The sequence below is a fragment of the Microchirus variegatus genome, assembly GCF_963457635.1.
Source record: "Microchirus variegatus genome assembly, chromosome: 5".
NCBI lineage: Eukaryota > Metazoa > Chordata > Actinopteri > Pleuronectiformes > Soleidae > Microchirus > Microchirus variegatus.
This window is the reverse complement of record NC_139806.1, coordinates 24474389-24498705: the sequence shown is the minus strand read 5'-3', so window position 1 is coordinate 24498705 and position 24317 is coordinate 24474389. Positions and strand designations below refer to the sequence as shown.

At 37.3% G+C, this 24317-nt stretch overlaps 4 protein-coding genes across 4 annotated transcripts; 2 read left to right on the top strand and 2 right to left on the bottom strand.

Moving 5' to 3' along the window:
• Positions 1-383: 383 nt before the first annotated feature.
• mrps31 (mitochondrial ribosomal protein S31) lies at positions 384-3618 on the bottom strand. The gene is made up of 7 exons (XM_083889041.1): positions 3488-3618; positions 2081-2572; positions 1838-1990; positions 1611-1742; positions 1447-1520; positions 844-984; positions 384-744 (listed from the first exon to the last, which is right to left on the bottom strand). Exons 1-7 carry the CDS (start codon positions 3571-3573, stop codon positions 509-511), a joined length of 1314 nt encoding a protein of 437 aa, XP_083745167.1. The 5' UTR covers positions 3574-3618; the 3' UTR covers positions 384-508.
• Positions 3619-4581: 963 nt separating this feature from the next.
• taf6 (TAF6 RNA polymerase II, TATA box binding protein (TBP)-associated factor) lies at positions 4582-10714 on the top strand. The gene is made up of 15 exons (XM_083889079.1): positions 4582-4721; positions 5846-6003; positions 6126-6212; positions 6317-6470; positions 6559-6615; positions 6701-6820; positions 6941-7062; positions 7236-7313; positions 7393-7494; positions 7583-7765; positions 8495-8569; positions 8667-8792; positions 8944-9117; positions 9682-9873; positions 10410-10714. Exons 2-15 carry the CDS (start codon positions 5848-5850, stop codon positions 10698-10700), a joined length of 1917 nt encoding a protein of 638 aa, XP_083745205.1. The 5' UTR covers positions 4582-4721; positions 5846-5847; the 3' UTR covers positions 10701-10714.
• A 1491-nt stretch (positions 10715-12205) lies between these two features.
• Positions 12206-15211, top strand: LOC310927575 (thialysine N-epsilon-acetyltransferase-like). Its single transcript, XM_083889896.1, has 6 exons — positions 12206-12317; positions 12512-12563; positions 13038-13121; positions 13405-13506; positions 13606-13646; positions 14702-15211. Exons 1-6 carry the CDS (start codon positions 12255-12257, stop codon positions 14879-14881), a joined length of 522 nt encoding a protein of 173 aa, XP_083746022.1. The 5' UTR covers positions 12206-12254; the 3' UTR covers positions 14882-15211.
• A 1168-nt stretch (positions 15212-16379) lies between these two features.
• On the bottom strand, positions 16380-19027 carry LOC310927182 (claudin-15-like; the record flags this gene model as incomplete). The annotated part of the gene is made up of 5 exons (XM_083889469.1): positions 16380-16479; positions 16559-16669; positions 16788-16869; positions 17987-18151; positions 18811-19027. The coding sequence occupies 5 exons, from the start codon at positions 19025-19027 to the stop codon at positions 16380-16382; spliced, it is 675 nt and encodes a 224-aa protein (XP_083745595.1).
• Positions 19028-24317: the final 5290 nt, after the last annotated feature.

The following is a 24317-nucleotide window of genomic DNA, read 5'->3' as shown; positions in this document are numbered from 1 at the left end:
CCTATTTTCTTAGAGTGTGGCGGTTTGTTTTTTATCAGTCTGTTGTTTTGTCTGCAAACGTACGTTTCTCATTATCACTAAATATGCAAGTTTATCACTAAAACTACTAGTGACAAAAATGCTGACTACCTTTTAGATAAATGTGGTAGAAAGTCTCATAATGAAACTTTACCACCAGTATAGTGACACATTCCAGCCTGCATTAGCACCAGACTATACAAAATACAGTGTGAAAAAATAATTATACAGAAAGAAACAACAGTCACAACTGTTTCATAGCTGCGTTGTATTTCTTCCATAATTTATGTAAGCACTTGTATCAGAAACATTTGACTCTCTGCATAGTTTCTCTCAGACAGAGCTGAGGTGATTCAACAGTTCAATGTTCTAACTAACACACATCCAAGTCCAGTCTAACAGCCTTCTCCCATCTTCGTGTCATGATTTCTACTGGAATTTGTTAAAACTGTATGAGAAATGTTGGAAATGTTGGTTAATTGTCCCGACTTCAGTTGAGGAAAACATCAGCTTCCTTAAGGACGTCCTCTTTTTGGTGGAAGTAGTCTCTGAACCAGAAAATATGTTCCTTCTTCTGTTGGACAGTAAGGTAAGGGTTTTTGGACAGACCGGCGACCACAAGTTCCATGAAGTGACGCACTGGTCCCTGACGAGGGAAGCCCTCCTTCAGGTGTTCCTCTAAGAAGATGTGCTCATGAAAATGGACACTGGCTTCCTCCTCCATTCCTGACATTAGAACAAGAGGACAGTGTCAGTGTGTCGTTGAGCCAAATATGAATTTTCCATCTCTATATAGTGAACACAAGTGCATCATTCTGTACTCACCAGCTTCATTGTTGATTGGATACTGCCACAGTTTCCCCTCTTTGGTCCACTGGATCATTTCCTCAAGCCCGTTGCGGGGGGTTTGGTTGACTGTCATTGATAACTGGTTCACAAAATCCATATCCCATAAAGTTGGTTGAGCTGAAAACAAGATACAAACATTATTGGTTAATTAAAAGGTGCATTATGTAATAAATCTAAAGCAACTGGCTGTAAAATCCTCCTAATATGTCACAGAGACTCAGGAATAATGTTCATATAACAAACTGAACTCACAAACAACAACAGTACAGCCAAAATATTAGCATAAAAAAAAATGTTTATGTTATGAAATCATGTTTTGGCATGTGGAGCCACCTACTGCCGTCTACCAATCATTGGAGTCAATAGAGTCTCAGCTATCGAGCAACCACGGGTTGCCAGTTTCGTCTGAGCTACAATGGCGGAGAAAGCGAAACCTAAAAGACCTCGGTATTTTGAATCATCAACATCAATTATTACATGAATTGTCAACTATTTTGTTAATCGATGAACGGGCATGAAGTTCTCTGACTTTTCATCTGTGAGAAAACATTTCATATGAATGAATAAATCTATAATTACCAACTGCAGAATCAATTCCTTCATCGTCCTTGACTGGAGAGAAGATATTAAGTCTTTTCCCTTTGAACAAGTTCCTTAAAAAGAGCAATAAAAATATAAAACATTAAATCCACAGTTGATGTCAAAAACTGCCCATGTAATGAAGTGATAACGATATTTATTACCTTCTCGGACCACCTTCTGTCTCAGCTCTGTCCTTGTATCCTCTCCCGTCTTCATCAAATTGGATCTGATTGGCCGACAGAGCGTTCTGGCGCTTGGTGTTCTTTCCTACTTTCATGTCGGCGATAATCACTCTAAAAATATATATTGTTGATGAGAATAAGGACTTCGGAATTTACCAGAAGATATCAAAATACTAATTCTCAAATAATATTTTCAGGACACATACCCAAGGCTGCTGATGTCCCCTTTCTTCTGCGCCTCAGTAATGGCCTCATGCTGCCTCAGCTGCTTTAGCAGCTCAGACTCGGCCTGACTGTGGTTCGGCAGAGTGGCCGCAGCAGCAGATGCGGCTGAAACCAGTTCTGGATCCAGGTTCGCACTGAAAAAACACAGCGTTGTGGAGTCAGACAAAGAAAGACTTGCATTTGTGAGACATTTTACAAGCACAAACTACAAGTGTTCCCCTTACTACTGTGATGAATCGTGCTCTGCAGCCTTCTGAAACATACTGGTTGTACTCTCCATATCGGCTGGCTTGGATTTGGTCGTCGGCTCATAAATTTGCTGTGCTTTCAACGTTTTGAGCTTCCTCTTGTTGGTAACTTGTACCTTCATGGCACCAAGAAGGTCGAGGAGATTCTCCTTCCCACTTTTTGGTGCGTCCCTTTTTTCTTCTTGCAGCTTTGCCATGTTCTGTCCAGTTTCAACATCTGTCTGATGCAGCGTGGTACTTCCATCCTCTGTCTTTAACTCCACTGGATCCTGCTTTTGTTCAGCCACTGCGACAACCGTTCCTTCATCTACAACCTTCTGCGCTGCCAAATCTGGACTTTCTGTCAGTTCAGACTTTACATCCGCATGTGTTTTCTCACCGAGACCGGAGGGAACGACGTCGTCTTTCTTTTCACACAGCTGGACTGAACTCGTGCTGAGCAATTTGCCGACGCCTCCATTTGCAAACCTATAATAAGAGTAAAGAACATTTAATAAACATAAAGGTTTGAATAACAGAGGATCACTCAAATGTGAATATTATTATTTATATATTTAGAATAGGGAAATACAAAGTGGGCAAGACTGTCATAAAAAGCAACAGCAACAGAAAAACATACATATTGTACAGTGTGTGAGTCAGTGTGACGCACCAAGTGCAAAATGTACCGCGAAAAACATGTTCTGACAATTCTCTATAAACCAAGTCAAACCGAGTCAGAGTATTATTTTATCCATGACAACGGAGAATGCAATGCTTACACCCTCTTTGTAAACACGATAATACTATACAGAGATGTCTGTGCAGGAAAATCCTAGCAGATGAGCACTTCCTTAAATACAACACTATATTTTAAATACTACTATACTTGTGATGTCAAAACTACAGTTTCAGATATCTGCAATTCAGTTTTTACAAGGATTAAGCAGTAGAGGATGGATCACTTTTGTCATTCATGTATATGGGGTTTGTCATTGTTGATATCTACAATTCAGTTTCAGATATTATCTACAACATCATTATGACGAGCCATAATTCAAGTTCAAGACATATTTAATTATCCTCAATTGCCATAAGTGATTGACTGATGAGATATGTTGAGCCCCCCGTGACCTTCATGTGGAGGATAGAAGATGAACGAATGACTGAAGCAAAGTTGAACCTAATAAAGTGGCACCTGTGAGTTAAGGTTGCCAAATATCGGCTAGTGTCATTTTTGTTTTGTTTAACATAACACAATTTAAAAAAACGATTAATCCGCATTTGACTGTTATCATTTTAGTTAATAAATAATGACTGTTTATTTGTATTACACAGTACAAGTGATATTTAAGGTCATTGGTCTCAGTTTACGTGGTATTGACACGTTCAGTCTGTACTCACCTGAAAACTGCAGCTTTGTCACATTGAACTGACTCATAAACACTGACTGAAGGATTTCGTACAATCCGAAATAAAGATCTGTACATGTTTGCTTCTGGAAATGAAACGTCCTTCCACGCTCCTGACGCTAGTCCCAGTTGCTGCAGTGTAAAGTCGCCCCTGGAAACACGAGTGCTACAACATTAGTTCCGTGGTCCCTTTTGGTAACAGAGTGCCAATCATATTGTGACACTGATTATGCTACCATCTAAAACAAATGTGATGAGTTACATGTAGAAAAACATTAAAATATATATATATATCATAATTTAAGTGAAAAGAAAACTAAAAAGGAGACCAAAAAATACTTAAAATACTCAGTTTGTGAAGACATTCTTTAATAATGCATAAAGCTCTTTGGCACATTTTGATTTCATTAATTCATTTTAGGGACTTTATAAAGAGTTGGATGCCATAACGAATGTAGTGTTGATGTATAAAAGCACATAAATATGGGTGGGATCTTTGTAAATTTTGCCTTGTGGATGAAAGATTTTGGTTAAAATAAGCAAAACATGAATCATTAGGTCCAATTTCATGTTCTCTATCATTGCACTTAAAAATAATATAATTATATATAGTTGTAACAACACTATATTTTCTATTGAACACGTATAGCATAAACTATGTGTTTGGTATGGCACCAGTAACATATTTAAATTATTTGAGGTCACACTCAAAATTTAAAAAACATAACAATAATAATAATTATTATAATAATTATAATAATAATAATAATAATAATAATATCTTATATCTAATAAGTCCTTTACACTGGACATATTATTATCCATCTACTTCCTGTAAAATATAGATCTTCTTTTGTTAAACCAGTACATAATTGATTTCCGGTTTGTGTTTTGAGGCGTGAAGTTATGATTGTGAAATAATTTCCAGAAAAAGCGAAACCTGTTGTACTCTAAGACGGTTCTTCGAGTGAGGGAGAGAACTGAATTGTCATCTCGCGATATTTCAACCGGAACGCGATTCAAAATGGCGAAGCAATACAAGCGGTAATTCACGTACGGTCCCAGCTGCTGTGCATGAATTAGTTACTTATATCACCCAAGAAATGGATATACGTAGAGAAGCATCAGCCGCACGAAATCATTATTTTTGCAAATCTTATCACTGATTGTTTTTATTCGTGTAAGTTCCGGCTTGAACTCAAAAAGGAGAGGACAACTTCACACAGGTAAAAATGTCAACGGAAGCTAAGTCACTAGCATGCTAGCTAACACACTGCACATTTATATCACTCTAAGTTAATATTGGAGAAATATGCGGGGGTTGTGGGGTTCAAAATCTACTTTTAATATACTTTTTGCATCGAATTTGGTAAATTTGAATGCTACATGCCTTTGTTGTTGACTCTGTGGCTTCAGTTGTTCTGTCACAACGGTTAAACCGCTTACTGTTCAACTTGTTTGTTTACACACACGAAGTGTGCAGACAAATCCTTATTTCTCTCAAATGTTCACGTTTTACAGCACGGAACCGGTGTGGATATGTCGATAATCAGTGTAGCTTAATTGATTCCTTTGACGTGCAGATGTTAAAACTTTAAAATAAGCTCCCAAGTGTTTTCACTGATAGAAATCACAGCATTCACTCTATGCTAAAACGATCGCGTTCGCTTTCACATTGACACGTTGGACATAATTATTATCAATATTTATTATGATTGTTGCATTGCTTCCTTGACATATTGCACGATTGTGGACAAGAGTGCATAGATATTATTGATTTGAATGCAGTTATAATAATATACTAATTATAACTGCCTAACTGTCTTTCCCTGGCCTGTTTTTACTACTGCATGAAGATGATTATTGTGTTTGTTTTTTTAACTTCTCTCAGTTATGCCCATTCATGCATGAACATTCATTTACACATCAAATGTTTGCTCTAGATACACGTTTATATGTTTCATATTGTTGCACATCTAATGGTTTTAGCTCCATGCATGAGTCATGCTCTGTCAAGCAATATAATTTGATTGATAATATTCCATTTTACTTTCAGTCTTTAAATTATAAGTTATTTTGTCTCTAGAAGCATTCCTTGTAAAAGTATGTCAACAAAGAGCAACAAATCATTTGCAGCTCTATACATAATAGAGGATTATAGGTCTAGCATATTAGGTCAGAATAAAATATGTAAATTTGGTGAGATTGCAACTTCGTTCAGACACATCGAATTTATTACCATTTACAGCAATGTAGTTTAATTTAAAATGTTTCCTAAAAACTAGGCCTGCAGTGGAAGAATTCAACAAGAGAAGTGATATTCACAGACCCATGTGGACATTTTTTTTAGCCATGGCAGAGGAGCGGCGGCAGAAGCAATGTTCGGTCGTCCTGCCCACGGAGTCCATGAAGGCCATGGCAGAGTCTGTTGGAGTGGGTCAGTTACAGGAGGAGAGCTGTGTAGCGTTAAGTGAAGAGGTCAGCTACAGAATAAAAGAAATTGCACAGGTAAATCATACATTATTATCATGCAAACATTTTGTTAATGGCTCTATACATTGCTTAGTAACCTCATTACTGAATGTTTCATTGTATCTTGAATTGTTGTCGTCTTCTCATCTTTTTCATAGGATGCTCTCAAATTTATGCATCATGGGAAGAGACGTAAATTAACCACCAGTGACATCGATAATGCTCTTAAGCTAAAAAATGTAGAGGTAAGAGGGTTTGTGTCATGAACTAGCTTTTAACCCCTTATTTCTTTATTTTTCTCTGATATCTTTTTAATTCCTGCACTTAAACTAATTTCCTGTCATTACAGCCGCTGTTTGGGTTCCAGTCACAAGAGTTTATTCCTTTTCGCTTTGCAAGCGGGGGTGGAAGAGAGCTTCACTTTTATGAGGAAAGGGAAGTCGACCTCAGTGACATTATAAACACACCACTTCCCAGAGTTCCACTAGATGTGTCTCTAAAAGGTATTTAGATAATGGTTTTATGCTAAGATAATGTAATGTCTTCATTGGACTGCATGCTTACACATCACACTTGTCTGTTAATCCATAGCCCACTGGTTAAGCATTGAGGGGGTGGAGCCTTCTATTCCAGAAAATCCACCGCCAGGTAAGCCATGCATACATTTTCTGAAAACACCAAATAAATATTTATGGGACAAACTTTGCATTAAGTTTAATTGTCCACATTTCAGCAACAAAAGAGCAGCAAAAGGTTGAATCTACAGAGCCTCTTAAAGTTGTCAAACCCGGACAAGAGGAGGAAACTACAATTCAGGGCAAGAGTCAGGGGGCGACGGCTGCTGATGGCAAAGGTTGGTATCGTGTCTGATTTGAAAAGAAACCTTTTTTTGGCTTTCTTCTCATGCTCCTGTTTCGCTTCCACCGTCCCTCACTAATGCTTTGCCATAATATGTTTCTCCTTTGTGTTTCAGGAAAGGAGAAGGGTCTAATAAGGTTGAAGCCACGCAGCACTCATGAACTGTCTGTGGAACAGCAGCTCTATTACAAGGAGATCACAGAAGCATGTGTTGGCTCATGTGAAGCTAAAAGAGCTGTGAGTTCTGTCTGTCTATCTTTGTATGGTGTATGTTTCTGTAGTGTCTCTTGATTAGATAGTTAAGTAATGGTGACCACAGTTTAAGGGAACATTTCCTATGGAAAAAACGAAATATGTCAAATTTAGAAAAAAAATTTTTATTGATGTATTTTCTCGCTTGTTTCACACAGGAAGCTCTGCAGAGCATTGCTACAGATCCTGGACTGTATCAGATGCTTCCAAGATTCAGCACATTTATTTCGGAAGGGGTGAGGATCCAAATTTTAATGCTTTTAAAAACTCACATAAAATATCCGGTCATGTACTGACTCTATGTTTTCCCCAAAGGTTCGTGTGAATGTGGTACAGAACAACTTGGCACTGCTGATTTATCTAATGAGGATGGTCAAAGCTCTAATGGACAATCCCACCCTTTATTTGGAGAAATATGTGAGTAAACGCAATGTTTTATTGTTTCTGAAGGGTGTAATGTCAGCGAGTACTTTTGTTTTCTTATGTTTTTTTTCTGTGTTTCTAGCTGCATGAGCTCATCCCAGCTGTGGTGACGTGCATTGTGAGTAAGCAGCTCTGTTTGCGACCGGATGTCGACAACCACTGGGCTTTACGAGACTTCGCTGCTCGCCTCATGGCCCAAAGTTGTAAAACGTTCAGTACTACAACTAACAACATCCAGTCCCGTATTACCAAGACTTTGACTAAGGTGGGTATTTGGGTTGCACAAAAGCTTGAAATAAAGACGTGTCCTTCGTATCACATCATCTACATTTCATATAACTTTTTTACATATACATTTTTACTAACTTTTAATAAAACTTTAAAATAACTAGTAAAACAGCACAGTTACCTGTTACCTTCCATTTCTTATCAAAACTTTGTCAAGCATGACACTTCACACGTTTGTGCTCTCAGTAAGTCACCTGACGAGTTTGAAGCCTGTCGAGCGACCCATTTGACAGATGTGTCTTTTGCATTTCTTATCCAAAAAAGTTCACACTGCACACACTGGTGTTTTCTTTTCACAAAGAACATCCAAAGATGTAATTTAACTACCATGGTTGCTGCGGTAGCCCACATACAGATCAAAGGAAAGTGAGGACGGCATCTGTCTCTGTTCATTTCTCCATGTGAGACAAGGTGGAACTGGCAAATATAGCCTTTAACTGTAGCTGTTACATTTCTACCGAAATGTCCTGCATTTCTCGTCCAAACGCTACCAAACTTGGCACGGTACAGACTTGGCATGTGACTTACTAAGGGTAGTTAAAGTTTGAAGCCTGTCACATGAGCTGTTTGATAGTTATGTGATTAACAGACAGAACAGACGAAACGGGCAGACCAGCATTTCTTAAATGTAATAGGAAGATACTCTACTCTGTATACTATTTTTAATGTACCTCACATACTTAAGCAGACTGACCTGTTTCCTCAGAGTTGGTTGGATGAGAAAACCCAGTGGACGACACGTTATGGCTGCATCGCTGGACTTGCAGAACTGGGAGCCGATGTGAGTGTGATTCCCTCACTCCTCCTCCAGGCTTTGATCTTTTTAATTTATTTTATTGTCATATTTATTATTAACTTTCTGGTTTTCTTCTCCATAGGTGATTAAGACTTTGATCCTTCCTCGGCTTACTATAGAGGGCGCTCGCATCAAAGCAGTGATGGAAGGACCGGTCCTCTCCAACATCGACAAGATAGGAGCTGATCATGTTCAAAGCCTCTTACTGGTAATAAATGAAGCTCTGAAAATATAATTTGTTTTTAAGATACAGTTTAAACTTAATCATTTCACAAAACAACTTTATTTTTGTTTTGGTTGTAACTTACCTTTTGTTTGATGAATACTCAATGCTCAAACTTTTGTTTTCCATTTCAAAGAAACACTGCGCAAGTGTCATTGCCAAGATTCGACCCCAGCCTGACATTGTGGAGCAGTATCGGACAGACTACGGTTACCTCGGACCCATGCTTTGTTCCCATGTAATGAAAGCAAGGACTCAAGCAGCACTGCAAGCCCAACAAGTCAACAGAACCACATTAACAATCACTCAGGTACATTTAATATGTGATCGGAAAAAAAACATTAAATTAGTTAAGTAAATAATTAAATTACTGAATAATTCAACCCAAAGAATGAGAACAAACAGCTTGCGAGCTAGTCCAGAATAAGTTTTCCCCATTTCGCCAACCTTTATATTATCTTAGTAATTGAGGAGATGTATTTACATGTCATCTTACATAAAGGTCCAGTGTGTACAATTAGTGACATCTAAACTATGGTGGCCTTCGCATACCAAAAAGGATGTTCTTCATTTAAGAAGTAAGCCGTTCAAAATTACTCCAACACATGCCCTTGAATGCTGCAGTATTTTATTTTAAAGCTACTTTATGCTAATATAAACATAATAGGTAGTGTATTCAGTTTCTGCCAGTACATTTTCTTAAATGATGCAGACTAGACCTATGAATCTTAAAGATGTAGTTTAATCATTTGAAAAGAAAATATTTTGTATTATTTGCCTATCACACTTAAAAGTAAACATGAAGCCATTCATGTGACATTCACAATTAAACTAGCAGGTGTTCATTAATTGACCCTTTTTTTTCCCCTTGCAGCCTCGTCCCACTCTCTCCGTCTCACAAAGTGGGCTCAGTGGGTCGTCGGGGCCACGCACTCCCAGCATCATTAAAGTTCCCAGCTCACTCACTCTGATGTCCCCTCGACCAGGGACCCCATCGCAACCGTCTCCTCCAGCAACTAAGTACATTGTCATGGCAACCAGCGCAGGAGCCGCCTCAACTCAACAGGTGCTTGTTTTGCTTGAATTTAAATGTTGCTCCATGTTTGTGTTTCTCTTAAATTTTGCAGTGCAGTAATACACAGTACCTTCATGCTTACGGCTAAGAAAAATTAATTTGATGTACAATAAAGTGTAGAATAATAAATCACATGTAATCTGCTTCATATTCAGGCATATGTGAAATGTTACAGGCACTTGTAATAAAGGCCGCTGCTGCTCTCCTCCCTTTCTGTCTACAGCCATAATAGTCAGTCTCACTTGCAGTCTAATTGACCGAGTTCACTGCTCGATAGAAAAAAGTGTTTACTTGAAGACACGAGCTGGAGTTTTGTACAGTTTTGTGGAGCTGCCTCACAGTAAAAACCCTGGTGGAGCAGAACGTGTAAGAAGAAGTTATAGCACACTGTGTATGGAGAGCAGAGAGTTGTCGAATGTATCATCAAACACGACCAATATCAACATTATTGTCCATTGCTGTATCTCATTTGTCTGCAACCTACATTTGAGTTTGGATTTACATCTCTGTCTGTGTCATCCCTCCAGGTTATCACCCTCAGCTCTTCCCAGTCGGCATCATCAGTAACTAGCACGGTTCCCAGCGCCTCTTCCACCTTACAGCCTTTGGTAAAACTGGAGTCTGGCAGTGGCCCTGGACTGACCGCATCACGACCTCTGCAAAAATACATAGTAGTATCACTGCCCTCATCTGCCTCATCCTCTTTGGAGCCCAAGAGCTCCGTGCTCCCAACCTCAATTTCCTCCACCCAGCTCGACACAGGTATGAAGATGGAACGGTCCGAGTCTCCGGGAGCAAGCACACAGTCACCACACTGAGACTGGTGCATGTGGTGGAGATTTTTTTTTATCATGTTGGTGCAGCTGAACATACAATGATCATTGTTTGGGCTGAACTTTTTAAAGGGTTAAACTCTGGAGTGGTATGAAGCAGGAGTTTCGGAACTTTTGACTGATGAAGAACAAATGTGACCAGATTTTTGTAAATATGTTCGTGCCCAATGAGAACTGAAGTCTGTGAGATCTGTAATGTTTCAGCTTATATTCTAATTGATTTCATGTTCTTTTTTTACTCTAAAATAAATCAGATTTTGTATTAATCTCTTTATCTGATGGATTTTTTTTAAAAACTTCCTCTGATAATTTTTAATAAATAATTGTCTTAAAAGTATAGAATATTACTTTTGTACTTTTTAATAACATTTATCAGCAGCTGTTATTGTTTCAGCATCAACATCTCTGAACTGTTTTCTACCTAAATATATATTTTTTTAAATATGAGCAAAATAATAAAGACGTTGATCATTAAATAAAATAGAAACTGATTTCATTGTAGCGGGAACATTACTGTACCTCTGGTGCCACCCTCAGGACAATCAGAATTCCTCTTTTGGCTTGTAAGTTGTGCTATGATTATATTGAACATTTCACTTCTTATTATGCCCACTTCATTATATTCCCGTAAGGTCACCAGCATCAATAGAGACTTAATTTTGGTTCCTTTTACAAACCCAAATTAATGTTGCAGTATGTGGCTTGTGGTGACATTTGTTGATGGTGTTATTGTTGTATTAACGTTGCCTCCATTTGTCTTGATATAAAACAAATCACTTGCTGTGTGTGAATGTCACCAGGCAGCATGAGAAAGAGAGTCATGTGTCAACTCCTTTGACAATGGTGTGAATGAAACATTGTTTTTCTATCGAGATGTTATACACTGCAGCTTTAATTAGTTATCTAATTAAAGGGTTATCTTGGCATTATTAATCAATGATTACATAATAACCATTTGGCATAAAATGAATCAAATGTAGTTTAAAGATCACCTTCTAATCAAACTTTATTTTAAAATTATTCATGGGATATTCAACGCACTTATTTTTTTATCCAGTTGTGCCATGGTTCCCAATCTAGTCTCCAGAGATCACATTCCTCAGTTTTGATTGTATGGATGAGTTTGAGTTTTTATCCATATACAGTACGTATACTGTGAAAATAGGAACGAAAACCTGCAACCTGAGTCTTTGACTCTTACTTGGAATATGGGGGACTTGACTACAACGGGATACAGTAAGTTATCCTTAATTTAAGGGTTGCATATGTTTGTGAACGTGTTTTTTGTTTCTATGGTGTGCAATTTTATTATTATTATTATTATTAGCAGTAGTAGTATACGTATTATTATTATTATTATGATGATGTTGCGTTGAAATTCCATTGTTAATTGTGTAATTTATACTCCGCACCTGAAGGGGGCGGTAATGTGCAATACAGCTGGACGACAGACCGACAATTGCGCGAGTACTATCAACGTTGTGTGACGACAACAAGTGTTCAGAGTAGTTTTTATTTTCTCACGGTTCTCCGTTAACCATGGCGTTTAAAATACGTTCTGCAACTAAAGAAGACTGCAAAGAAATATTCCGAATGATAACGGTGAGTATATACACACGTCTTTTGTGTTTTTACTGTGTAAGTTCAAACTTTCTTTGTGAAAGTGGACAATTCACCAAGTTAATTCATTTGTTCCCTTTAATATTATCTGCGTCACAGTGAATTATATGAACTCTGTTAAACATTTAACGACCTCTGCTGTAATTTTTGTATTTTCTTTTTCGTTTCCCCCTCAGGAGTTAGCAGTTTTTGAAAAAATGCCGGACCAAGTGAAAATATCGCATGAAGGTAATGTTACACTCAACTGCTGTATCACTGACACTAATACACATTGTTCCAATTCAGACCACAAACAAACAGCAGACACATTGAGATTAATGCGTACCGGCATTGTTTTTAATATTATTAAGGGCCTATTAAAGTGTTAAACATTTGTAAATACACATATTTGGGACATTAAAACCGATCAACATGTCGCCTGCTAATGTTTTTTTATGCATACATGTTCAAAAACAGTTAAGTTTGATGCAGGACACACTTTTTTATGAGGCAGTAAATGCAATAACATATTACTTTCTGTTAAGTGTTAAACAGCTGGAAGGACAAATCAGCTAAAGCCAGTACATTAATCAACCTGTTGCTTGAATACTGTTGTATATATTATTGTTAAGTATCAACTATTCATCATTTTGGGTGCGGATGAATACTAATGTCGCGTCTCATGGAAAGATGTGGGTATCATTTACATCTGTTTTATTTCAGAACTGGAGAGCAGCGGTTTCTGCGAGAATCCACTGTTTGGGTGCCTCGTTGCAGAAGTACCTGAGGAGCATAAATCCGAAGAAGGTAAAATGTGAAGTCCTCTTCATCTGTTGGTTAAAACATAGTGGCATCTTACACTTAAAATGGAATGTCTTTACCCACTGAATCATTGTAGATCTGAGCAATTAATAGAAATGTAATCAAAATCGCAATGCGGCCTACTGCAATTAGGAAATTGCAGGAGATGCAGTATTTCTTACTGCCAAAACGTGTGTCCAATTACTGCTAAATTATTATTGAATTGAAAATGAGAATAAGTATGTAAAAATCACAGTTTAATCACAGTATTTGTCTTCTCTCCATGTAGGATTCACAGTTGTCGGATATGGACTTTACTTTTACACTTACAGTACCTGGAGGGGGCGGGCATTACATTTGGAGGATTTGTATGTGATGCCAGAATTCCGCGGTAAAAAAGTCTTCCCGAGAAAACTTAAACAAAAACTATACATCTTTTTCTTATGTGACCCAAACATATGATCCCCCCCCCCCCCTTTGTTCTCTGCAGGGCGTGGCATAGGCAAAAGTATGCTGAGCAAAGTTGCTGAGGTAAGAATGTTTTGTTGACAATTTAAGTCTAATTTTATAGCTTTAAGTAGCACTTTTAAACAGGCAGGTTTAAAAGCACATTTCACACACAAAGCAATAGAGGTGGGAATCACTGTGTACCTCACGATACGATGGGATACATGGTCCATGGTACCAATATTATCACGGTATGAGGATTATGTGATAATATATAATCGTATAGCGATCACGATATCTGTCTAACTGAAGAAATGAAAACGTCTGTGAAAAGTTAAAAGTGCAGGATTTCTCTATTTATTCTCAACATAGAGAACAAAGTCTATGTATAGAACGTGGATGGGACATCTCTTAACATAGCTTTCGTCGCCATTATTCCACTGTAAAACACCATAAGGTGACATGACGTAGTGATGTCTGGCGAGTGAAACTGGCAGGGACATTTTACTTCAGAGCCCCTTAATGCTTGGCATATGGATTATCATATTGCACAAGGTAGGACGACGATTTATCACTATATCACTAAATCGGTATTTTGACCCACCCCTGCAAAGCAAAAAAAAAATAACAGGATGCTCGTGGACGAGACAACAGAATAACAAAAATCTGATCAACTTTTGTCAAAAGAACAAGAACGAACTAAAAAAAACAACTCAAAGACAACATTCAAAAGGAAGCAGAGCTGTTTTCAAAACAGTGATTTAAAAGAATTCACAGCCAACCTTCTCACATACAGTAGGTTGTTCCATAATCAAGGTGGCAAAAGCACGATTTCAGCCATGTTGCAAAGATGGCTCATATGGGTCAACATTTCTGCTCAGAGCTCACAAGCTTTAATTGTGATCAGCAAATCAATTCTGAATTGCCCAGGTGGAGAGAAGCTGGGATTAGGGTGATGTGATGTCTTCTGTTGAAACAAGTAGCCAGTTATTGAGATGCTGCAGCACGTGAAAGAAATGAAAATGCACATTTAAGATTTATTTAGGGTAAGGGTTAGATTGTTGTGCAAAGGCCAGCTGCCCAGTGTGATGTAAAGGTGGTGGTACATGATTAACTTGAGGCCTGTTTTGTTTGCTCAGGTGGCGAAAAAGATGCAGTGTGCACGCTTGCAGTTGTCTGTGTTGAACTGGAATACTCCTTCTCGAGATTTCTATGCTGCTAAAGGAGCTCAGGACCTCACAGCCGCTGAAGGCTGGCACTTAATACGATTTGATGGACAAAGCCTTGATAACTTGGCAAATGAGGCACCTAAAGATTAGTGTTTTTTCTTGAATGGGAGTCAGTGGCATACTGCTGGTCACTGGGGTCATGGAGCTGCCTAAACCTTAAAAAAAGTGATTCACAAAATGACCTACTGGACTTTGCAAATATAAACTGCAATTCATAAACCAATGCATTTTGATACAAAATCCATACAAATCTTAGGAAAATTAATGGGAGATTCTCTGGATCTTTTGGCTGAGAAACAATTGAGAACCTAAAAAAATCTACTTGATCCAGCTGGGTTTTCATTGTTTTTTGGTCCTTCCTAGTAGGAAATGTTACTATACGATTCACTACTGATTTGTTGTAGTTAAAAACATCTTAAAACACCCGAAACCAATCAGTATGGTTTTTGAATTTGATTAGAAATACTCTAATTTAATAAAATTTAAAAAATGGAGCACAAGATTTGTCCTTATTTGCCAGTTTTTGTGTGTGTTTGTAAATGTTTAAAAGGAAAACGTCGACTTTGACCAGCTTCTTATGTGCAGTTAAATTCCAGATGTGTTATGATTTCTTTCCAGCAGGTGGCACACTTTGTGTATGTGTGTTGTGTGTGAGAGAGGGAATGCTGCGGAAAATGTAAATGGTCTAAACTTTACATTCAATTTCCTGGTAAATTAAGTTAAAGCAAAGGATGACGTGCAACAACCTTTGTAACCAAAAACTCCTTTATTCAAACATTGTTTTACGTCTCTAGTCATCACTTTTTATGAAAATCACAACCTCTCATTAACATCGTTAATCTGTAGTGCAAACTGTTTTTGTAAATTACATTTATTTGTGTAAAAAAAAAGACTCACAGTCACCCATATGAAAACCCCTGTGACATTACATTTGAATTACAAGCATATACAAAAGATAATAATGTACATGTGCAGAAGATTTACGCCTCATTGAAACAAATCTTCTCTCAAGAAATGTATTTCTCTCACAACTTAAACATGGTTAATAGCTATCATATAGATGAGTAAGAGTATGAGAGGGTACATATGTATATATGTACATATGTATGAAATAATTAAGCAATTTTCACACTATATATATATATATATATATAACATAACAAATTGCGACACAAAAAGTAGAAAGGATATTTGGATCTGATGAATCCAATCCGCTCCAATATCCAGTCGAGATTATTGCAGTGTGTTAAATTATAAAATCTTCATCCAGTCAGAAGAGTTGATGCTTTTAAAAGCCGCCTGGTGTAGTAATGCCTACTTAAACAATCAGATATACTGTAATATGTAGGGCTGCAGCGATTTACCAATTACTGTATTAAAATAATTTTGACAATTGATTTTTTTTTTTTTAATTAATTAATTAAAACAAGGTTTGTAAATGTACATGTTTTCATCGAAACTGTAAAAGTTCAGTTTGTGAGACAAAACAAGACATTTTCTGACATTTCATGGACCGAACGACGAATTGGTGAATCAAGAAAATAAATGACAGATTAAGTGATCATTAAAATAAGTGTTAATTGCAGCTCTAGACGTATGCATTCCTTCCATAGTTGCTTGGCGCAGTGTGCGATGTTGCCACAGTTGACAGCATGTGTCCTCTGGAGCCTGGCTGGTATGGATATTGTCTACAACATACAAATAAAATGTTTTTGTTTAGAATATACACCGATACTCAAGAGTGGATTAAGACTCTTCGGTACTCACATTTTTTCCTCGGATGATTCCATTTTACAAGAACACAGCAGACACGAACCTCCGCAAAGGGCAAGTGTGGCTGAGGACCAGCCGATGTAGAGGCCCTCTCCGATCTCATACCTGTGACGTTCACAAAGTGTTATAATTTAGACAATAATACAAAAAGCATCAGCTGATGCTCTGTTGATCTACGTCGTTGAAAATCAATAAAACATTGAAGCAGATCGCGTTGACTCACTTCGTCCCCGGATAAAACTGGTCAAAGAACTGTTGCGTGATATTGGCTGCATACCAGGACACGGCAATCATGGTGCAAAGCCCTACAAAACACAAAAGAAAGTGTTTGCTTAGGATTTGCGGCACTTTTTTTTTTCAATTCAAACGCACACAAACTTTGTCAGGGTTTATACTGGGATGTAAAAACTGTTAACACACTGTGGTGTAAGGAGTAAAGCTAATATTCTTTAAGTAAACTGAAGCATGAAGGGCTATTGATAAGACCAAAACGATCTAAACGTTTAAGAGTTGACTGACAGGGTTCATTTTAGGCCCCTCCTATAATGAGTGCATGAATCAGCCTGTTTGTTTAAACGCTCAAATAAAAAAAACATACAGCACTGTAATGTTTAAGTTACAATAAAGAGTCAAGATAATGTTATCATTATTATAGATGTATTGTGTTAGGGTGTAACATATTGTTGATCCAGAGAGAAAGATAGAATAGAAAGCTTTTGTTGTAATGTATGTTGATTATTTTCTTGATTAATCACTTAATGACCATACAATGACCATACAATGTGGAAAAATGGTGACCAAACCTCAAAATGATGATGTTCTCATGTGTCTCACTCTAAAACCAAATAATCGATTAGCAAAATATTTAATTTAGTAATTGATTAATTATCGATTAATTGAATAATCCTTGTGGCCCTAAATTGTGTAGAACACAATGATATAATGGTGTACTGTACAAACCTGATTAGTGCATATGGAAAAGAGAAAAAAAATGCTATAGAATCATTGAAAACATTTGAAAAAGAATATAAACCCTGTCTTCTATAAAGATCTTGATGATAGCAGTCGAATACAGCAGATTCTCACACTTGTAGGTCTTTGTATTTATGTTGTTGAGACAGAGATGTCTTGTTTTTTTCATGGTGTGACCTATTCTTTCAATCCACAGACCTTTGGAGAAGGTGCACTGTTGTCTATCAGCAGGTTTGTTAGTGTAAGGATAACCTTTTTGAACCCGGGCGCCATTTTCTGATAGCTTGTCATCTGCAAACACTTTGAATATCCAGCATGTTTACCTCTCCAGGTGTTCTCTGCAAAGGTGGTTTAACACTTTTGATCTGCTCAGCTCCGCTTTGGCAAAGGGACAAGTTTTTCAAACGTAAACTTAGTGTTTTGCTACAGCTCCATCTGTACAGTCTGTACCTTGCAGTATGAAGAACACTCCTCCGATCGCAGCGATCCTCCCCTTCAGGACGTAGTTCTCTCCTCCTATTTTTGAGCACTGCATCCCTACGAGTGTTGCCACGATCCCGAGCGTCCCGAACACAATGGCAGAGATCATCAGAGCTCGGGCGGCCTGAATGAAGCCTGTGAGCAAACATAGAAAACACACACGATAACGTACCGTGAGTCACATACACACAGAAAACAACACCTGACGAAGTTGTCCGTGAAATGGAGTTTCAAGCGCTTTGAATTCTGACTAATGTTTGAACTCTTTCAGCTTCCCCTCTTAAAAACACAAAATAGACTGAAAAGCAGAAAAGTGGATTGTGTACAGTGACAATGAAGTGTTTAAAAGTGTCATGGACAACAGAGCCGTTAAAGAAAATCTTAACGGTGGCTATTTTCATTCACAAACTTAAACCTGGCACATGAACAAGTAGCTCCATTGACGGTAGTCAACAGACCCTGAACCGAGTTTTATCAACAGCAATTCTTCAAATACAATTTATTCTTTTATTAATTTACGAGTCCGTATATGTCGGCTTTCACTGAGGTTGTGCCTAATTGCCTTCTCTTATCTGGTCATGTCCTATGGTATATTCCCATACAGATCAAAACAAGTACAGTAAAGGCTCCTGAGGGCAAATCTAGGGTAAGGTTTAAACTGAGTTGATGTGGAAAAGACGATAGAAAACAAACAAATCCCATGACAATGCCACTGCATAAAAGGCAGTTTCAGAGTTTATCCTTGAAAATCTCTCATCGCTTCTTCTTAAACAACTCATACGTTGGCCACGTACCATCAAGTGCCAGCAGAGATGGAAAATCCCGACAGTTGTGAACTCCCGTAGAGTCCGTTGCACAGGACATCCAGAGGTTTTCATAGATGGTGGACGTTGTGATAACATTACCGTCCACTGAAGAAACCCTCCAGTATCGATTTGGAAGGGCAATCCCAACCATTACCCAGGCCAGAAAGCCCAGGAAGAAGGCAAAAGCTTCCACTATCGGATTCATATTTCCTTGCTTCTTCTGTCCAAAACACGCAGAATTATCCAGAAAAGGAAAAAATGTTATATAAACGTTAACTCTCCGAGCTATCAACCTGCGCAAACGTGTGGTTTTGTTGGCCCCACAGCTTCAGTGTGCCAGACCAGTTTCCTTGTAACCCCAGTGCTAAGATAGTATAGAAAACAACTAATCAATGATTAATGTCCAAAAGCCCACTTATGATTTACTCCTATTATTCTCAACTCTATTGAGACATTTTCAAAGGCTCCACATGTTTGCCTAACCTGAAGGACAACAGTGAGAGGTGAAGTCCAACCTTCAAACCGACTAATGTTCATCGACCTCAAGCCATTTGTCATCTTTTGTCATTTGCCTTTGAACACGTTGTCAATGATATCAGAGCGTAATTGATGGGCTCCAAGTCACGTTCTGGCTCCTTGACTTCACCCTGAATCTGAGGGGTGATGGGAAAGGGTGACAGTGCATCTATACGGACTGACCCACAGATGACCAGTCTGCTTATCTCACATCTGAGCCCCCCCCCCCCCTCCCCCAACACCTTTTTCTTTCATTTGTTAACAAATATAGAGTTGGGCATTCTCTCACTTTTGTCGCCATGGAGATAAAGTACCACTGCAGCCTTTTGGTCACACACAGACAAAATTAAACATTTGACTTAAAACTTAACTCTAGTCCATATGGTTTTAACTAGGGATGGGACATACCACTTTTTTGTGACCGATACCGATATTACAAACTCAAGTACCTACCAATACCAATATTAGACCAATACAGTAATTGATACAGATTTTGATTAACATTTCTACAGCATATAGAAGCATGTGATTTTTGTATTGTATGCTATTTTGGATTTTACTTTTTTATCTATATCGATATCTGCTTCAGTGATTTTGACCAGTATCCAATACTGATTACCAGACTTAGTTTTAAAGTTTTAACCTCTAACATGTATATATATATATATATATATGTGTGTGTATATATATATGTGTGTATATATATATATATATACATATATATATATGTTTTTATATATGTACATATTTCAAACAGTTTAATGGTCAAATGCCATTTTTCACCATTAGTAGTAGACAGCAGGAATGGATTATGGATAATCTAAGCTTAATTTAAAGTGTAATTTGATGCAAATGAGTGCATATTTGATTAGACAAGGCACCTTATTAGTGTATTTAAATGTAAATTCAGGAAAATCTCCTTAAATTATCAACTAAACAAATTTTGTGTTTCGACTTAATCACTTACATTAAACCTTTAACATTCAATATGCTTTTAATAGACATACAACATGTGTTGGATAAAGTTCAATGATATAGAGGAAAAGGAAACGCATGAAATAAAACCATTATCTCATTGCCCTATAATTAGACTGGTTTATTGGGTTCTTTATTGCAACCATGTATATACGCAATATGTCATGTAAACCACTTTAGTCTGTGTCTCAAAAAGTGTTAAAATTAAACTCTTTTACAGAATTAACAAAACTAAATTTTACACATTTTAAAGATCTGTTTTACAGTTTTTAATATAAAAACAACTTTTAGATGAGAGCACCATCGTTTGAAATTGTATACATATACATTTCATATTTATCCAGTATTTAATAATTTTTTATTTTATGAAGAAAGGATTATCTGCCGGTGTGCCGCATTAAGTGAAAGAACGTAAAGCTGTCTCGCTAATGTAATGTTACAGATTATAAAATGCAAACTCAGCTATAACATACAGCTAAATCATCAGGGAATAAACTGGAAAACCTACACAAAATGCCGAACTATGACATCACCATTAATAGGCCGTAAGATAATTACGACTCCTTTTATTTCCACTTACCTGGAAGAGCCAAAAGTGATTGAAAGTCCCAGCAGTTATAGATCCCCGTTGAATCACTGGCACAAGACATCCACAGGTTTTCATAGATTGTGGAGGTTGTGATCACGCTGCCGTCTGTGGTGGATTCTTTCCAGTACTGATCCTCCAGTGCTACGAAAACCAATACCCAGCTTGCAAAACCAAGAAAAAGTGCTGTAACCTCAATGACCCACTTCATCTTGAGAAGCAGTCTTCTATAACGATCAATACTGAATAGGTATTGCCTCTGTGCCCTGTTTGCAGCCTCTGTGGCTGATATACATTTTGGGGAGTGTGAGAACTGACTCAGGATTTTTTTTTTTTCATGCATGCAAACCTGGACTAATTTGAGCATTGATTTGTTGGCTGTAGCTACATTACTTCTTCTATTCCCGCCCAAAATTGATGGCATCTCATGTGTCAGACATGTTACCATAGAAATGTGAGCATACAAGGAGGTTTTTTTCTCTCTCTCTTTTGATTGTCAGTGGAGATAATCTTGTCTTGTAAATCACAGATTCAGATTCTATGGCTGAAGTCACTGCTGGCTCTGACTCACTATTGAAGCTTCTGCATGAGACAATTCACGTGTTCAATCTATTTTTTTCTTTTTTGCAGCAGTGTTTTAAGATGCTTATCACTGTGATTGCAAAATGTATTGTAACATGCAGGACAAAATAGTTTGATAACGTGGCGAATGAGTGCAAGTGATGCTCGGTGTGCATCTTTTTTTTGTGGATTTCTTATCTTGTCCTCTTTGTCAGCGTATTCTTTTTTGAGGAGTTGGTAGCTTGTGATTTCAGGGAGGTGATTTCAGGTTCTACATGCAAACACTTATCGGGCAACGCTGAATAGAGGGCAGAGCAATCACTGAAAGCTGGGTGAAAAAAAGGTGGTTGGTGGGTGATTTATTGAAGGCAGAAAGTGTTTATTTTAGCGCTGGTTAAGCATTAACGAGTCTGTTGACAGGACAAAAGATGCATTGAAATTCTTGATCTTTGCAAATACGTTTTTTTTTTTCATGTGCTGGAGCAAATCCATTTAACACTGTCCATTCTTTTGAAGTAATTGTGTTGACTTATTACAGTGCTTTCAACAAAAAGAAACTGGCCAAGGGCCAGGTAGCTCTAGGACGCGCTTAAACTTAAATGATTTGTCTTTATGGATAAAGTCACGTGTAGAAGTATGCAAAAGTGCAAGATTTAAGAGGGAATGTATGTTTGTACAGCTTTTATGATTTATGAAGTGTTGGCATTTTTTGTACTGCATGAACATTCCCAATTGGACTTAGTTTTTTAAAAAAAAGGTTAAAAAAAAGTGTTTACATTAAGCAGTTTTTCATTTAGACTGCATAATTTACAGTCTTTATCTTATCAAATGTGAATTTGCTTGTAATCAGACATACAGTTCAAAGTACTGTCATATACTTACAATATTGACCAGACACTCAGACTTTAACTCAGTCTTTTGTCTGTTAATATTTTATTTCCCTGCCCTTCCCTAATATTTTTTTTTTTCAATTGCGTCCCCGTTGACCTCTCTGCTTAAAGGTAGAGTTCACTTAAATTGGCCGAAATGCAGTGGAAACTCATCGGAAATGGGACTGCTGGCAACAATGTACATTAGGAATTGATATTAGCACATCATGTTTCCTCATTGTCATTATTTTGAATGTGTTTTTAAAACATTTATGAGCATAGTAATCATTTAAATGAATGATTTAACGTGCAAAATGTGTTTTTTATATCACAATGAGGCTGAATTAACATGTACATGTTGCATTAACAGTTGATGGCAGGTGGGCAGTGTCTGTCATGTGATGGTGATGTGATGTCAGCCATTGTTTGTCCATTCAGGCTGTGAAGTGTTTGAGAATTAAATGTGATTTGATCAGCTGATGCTCGAGCTGATGCTTGCATTCAACGCAAGCAAAGCAAAGCAACACAATGGACCCACAATGCAGTGTGGTTCCCCCTGACTCTGCTCCATTCAAAACGAATGAGAAGCCTTTCAGTTGACGCCTCCACTGCATCCAGCGTTGCAGTTTTCCCCTCATTTTATATGGCCTAAAATAAAAAAATACACACAATTAATATTATTAGAGAATAATATTAGAGAATAGTCTTTACAAGATTTTGTATCATAATTTAATTACAGCTTTATTCTTCATTCTCGCAATGTTTTGACTTTATTCTCACAATATTATGACTTAATTCTCGTAAAGTTACGACTTTATTCTCATAATGTTACGACTTTATTCTCATAATGTTACAAATTTATTCTCGCAATGTTACAACTTTATTCTCGTAATGTTATGACTTTATTCTCGTAATGTTCCGACTTTATTCTTGTAATGTTTAAACTTTATTCTCGCAATGTTACGACTTTATTCTCATAATGTTATAACTTTATTCTCGCAATGTTACAATTTTATTCTCGTAATGTTACGACTTTATTCTCATAATGTTACAACTTTATTCTCGCAATGTTACGACTTTATTCTCATAATGTTACAACTTTATTCTCGTAATGTTACGACTTCATTCTCTCAATGTTACAACTTTATTCTCGTAATAGTACAATTTTATTCTCGTAATGTTACGACTTTATTCTCATAATGTTACAACTTTATTCTCGTAATGTTACGACTTCATTCTCATAATGTTACAACTTTATTCTCAACTTTATCCATGTGTAAATTTTAACTTTCCCTGCACAATCTTTTCCTTTTTCGTTCCAAAAAATGCCAGTTTCCCCAAAAATACTACTCAATACTATACAAAACGTGACAATACTATATGTTTTGTTGAGTGTACTAACTTATTTTTAAGCAGTGGGTGAATTTTCATTCCAAAGTTTAATCACCTTGAAATTTGTTACTCTGCACACAAACGCCAAGGCTGTGGTCCTTCACAGCCTTGGTTCCCAAACTCTGGAATGAGTTGCCATTTAATATTAGACAGGGCACTTCACTTCCTGTTTTTAAAGCTCGCCTTTGACGCAGTGTGAGCTGGTATCTATGTGTAGAACTGCTGTTTTCTCTGTTTTTATAGCCCTGTGAATGTGAAATGTTGTGTTTTTACTTCTTTTTTTAAATGTATTTTTTACAAACTTTAGTTGTGTATTATGTTATTTTATTAAGATAGGTGGATAAGTGGATTGGATTAGATTGGATAAAATAGTTAACATTACAAAGCTTACATAAATAAGTACTGTCAATGCTATTTCAGGACAAAAAAACGACTTTTGAAAGATCAATACATTTTGCTTTGTAGGACATAAACATATACAAGCTGTGCGTATTATTTAGTGGCTAGCATTGTTGTCTCACAAGGAGAAGGTCACCAGGTTCCAACCCGGTTCGCCCAAGGTGTTTCTGCATGCAGGTTGTATGGGTTTTTCTCCG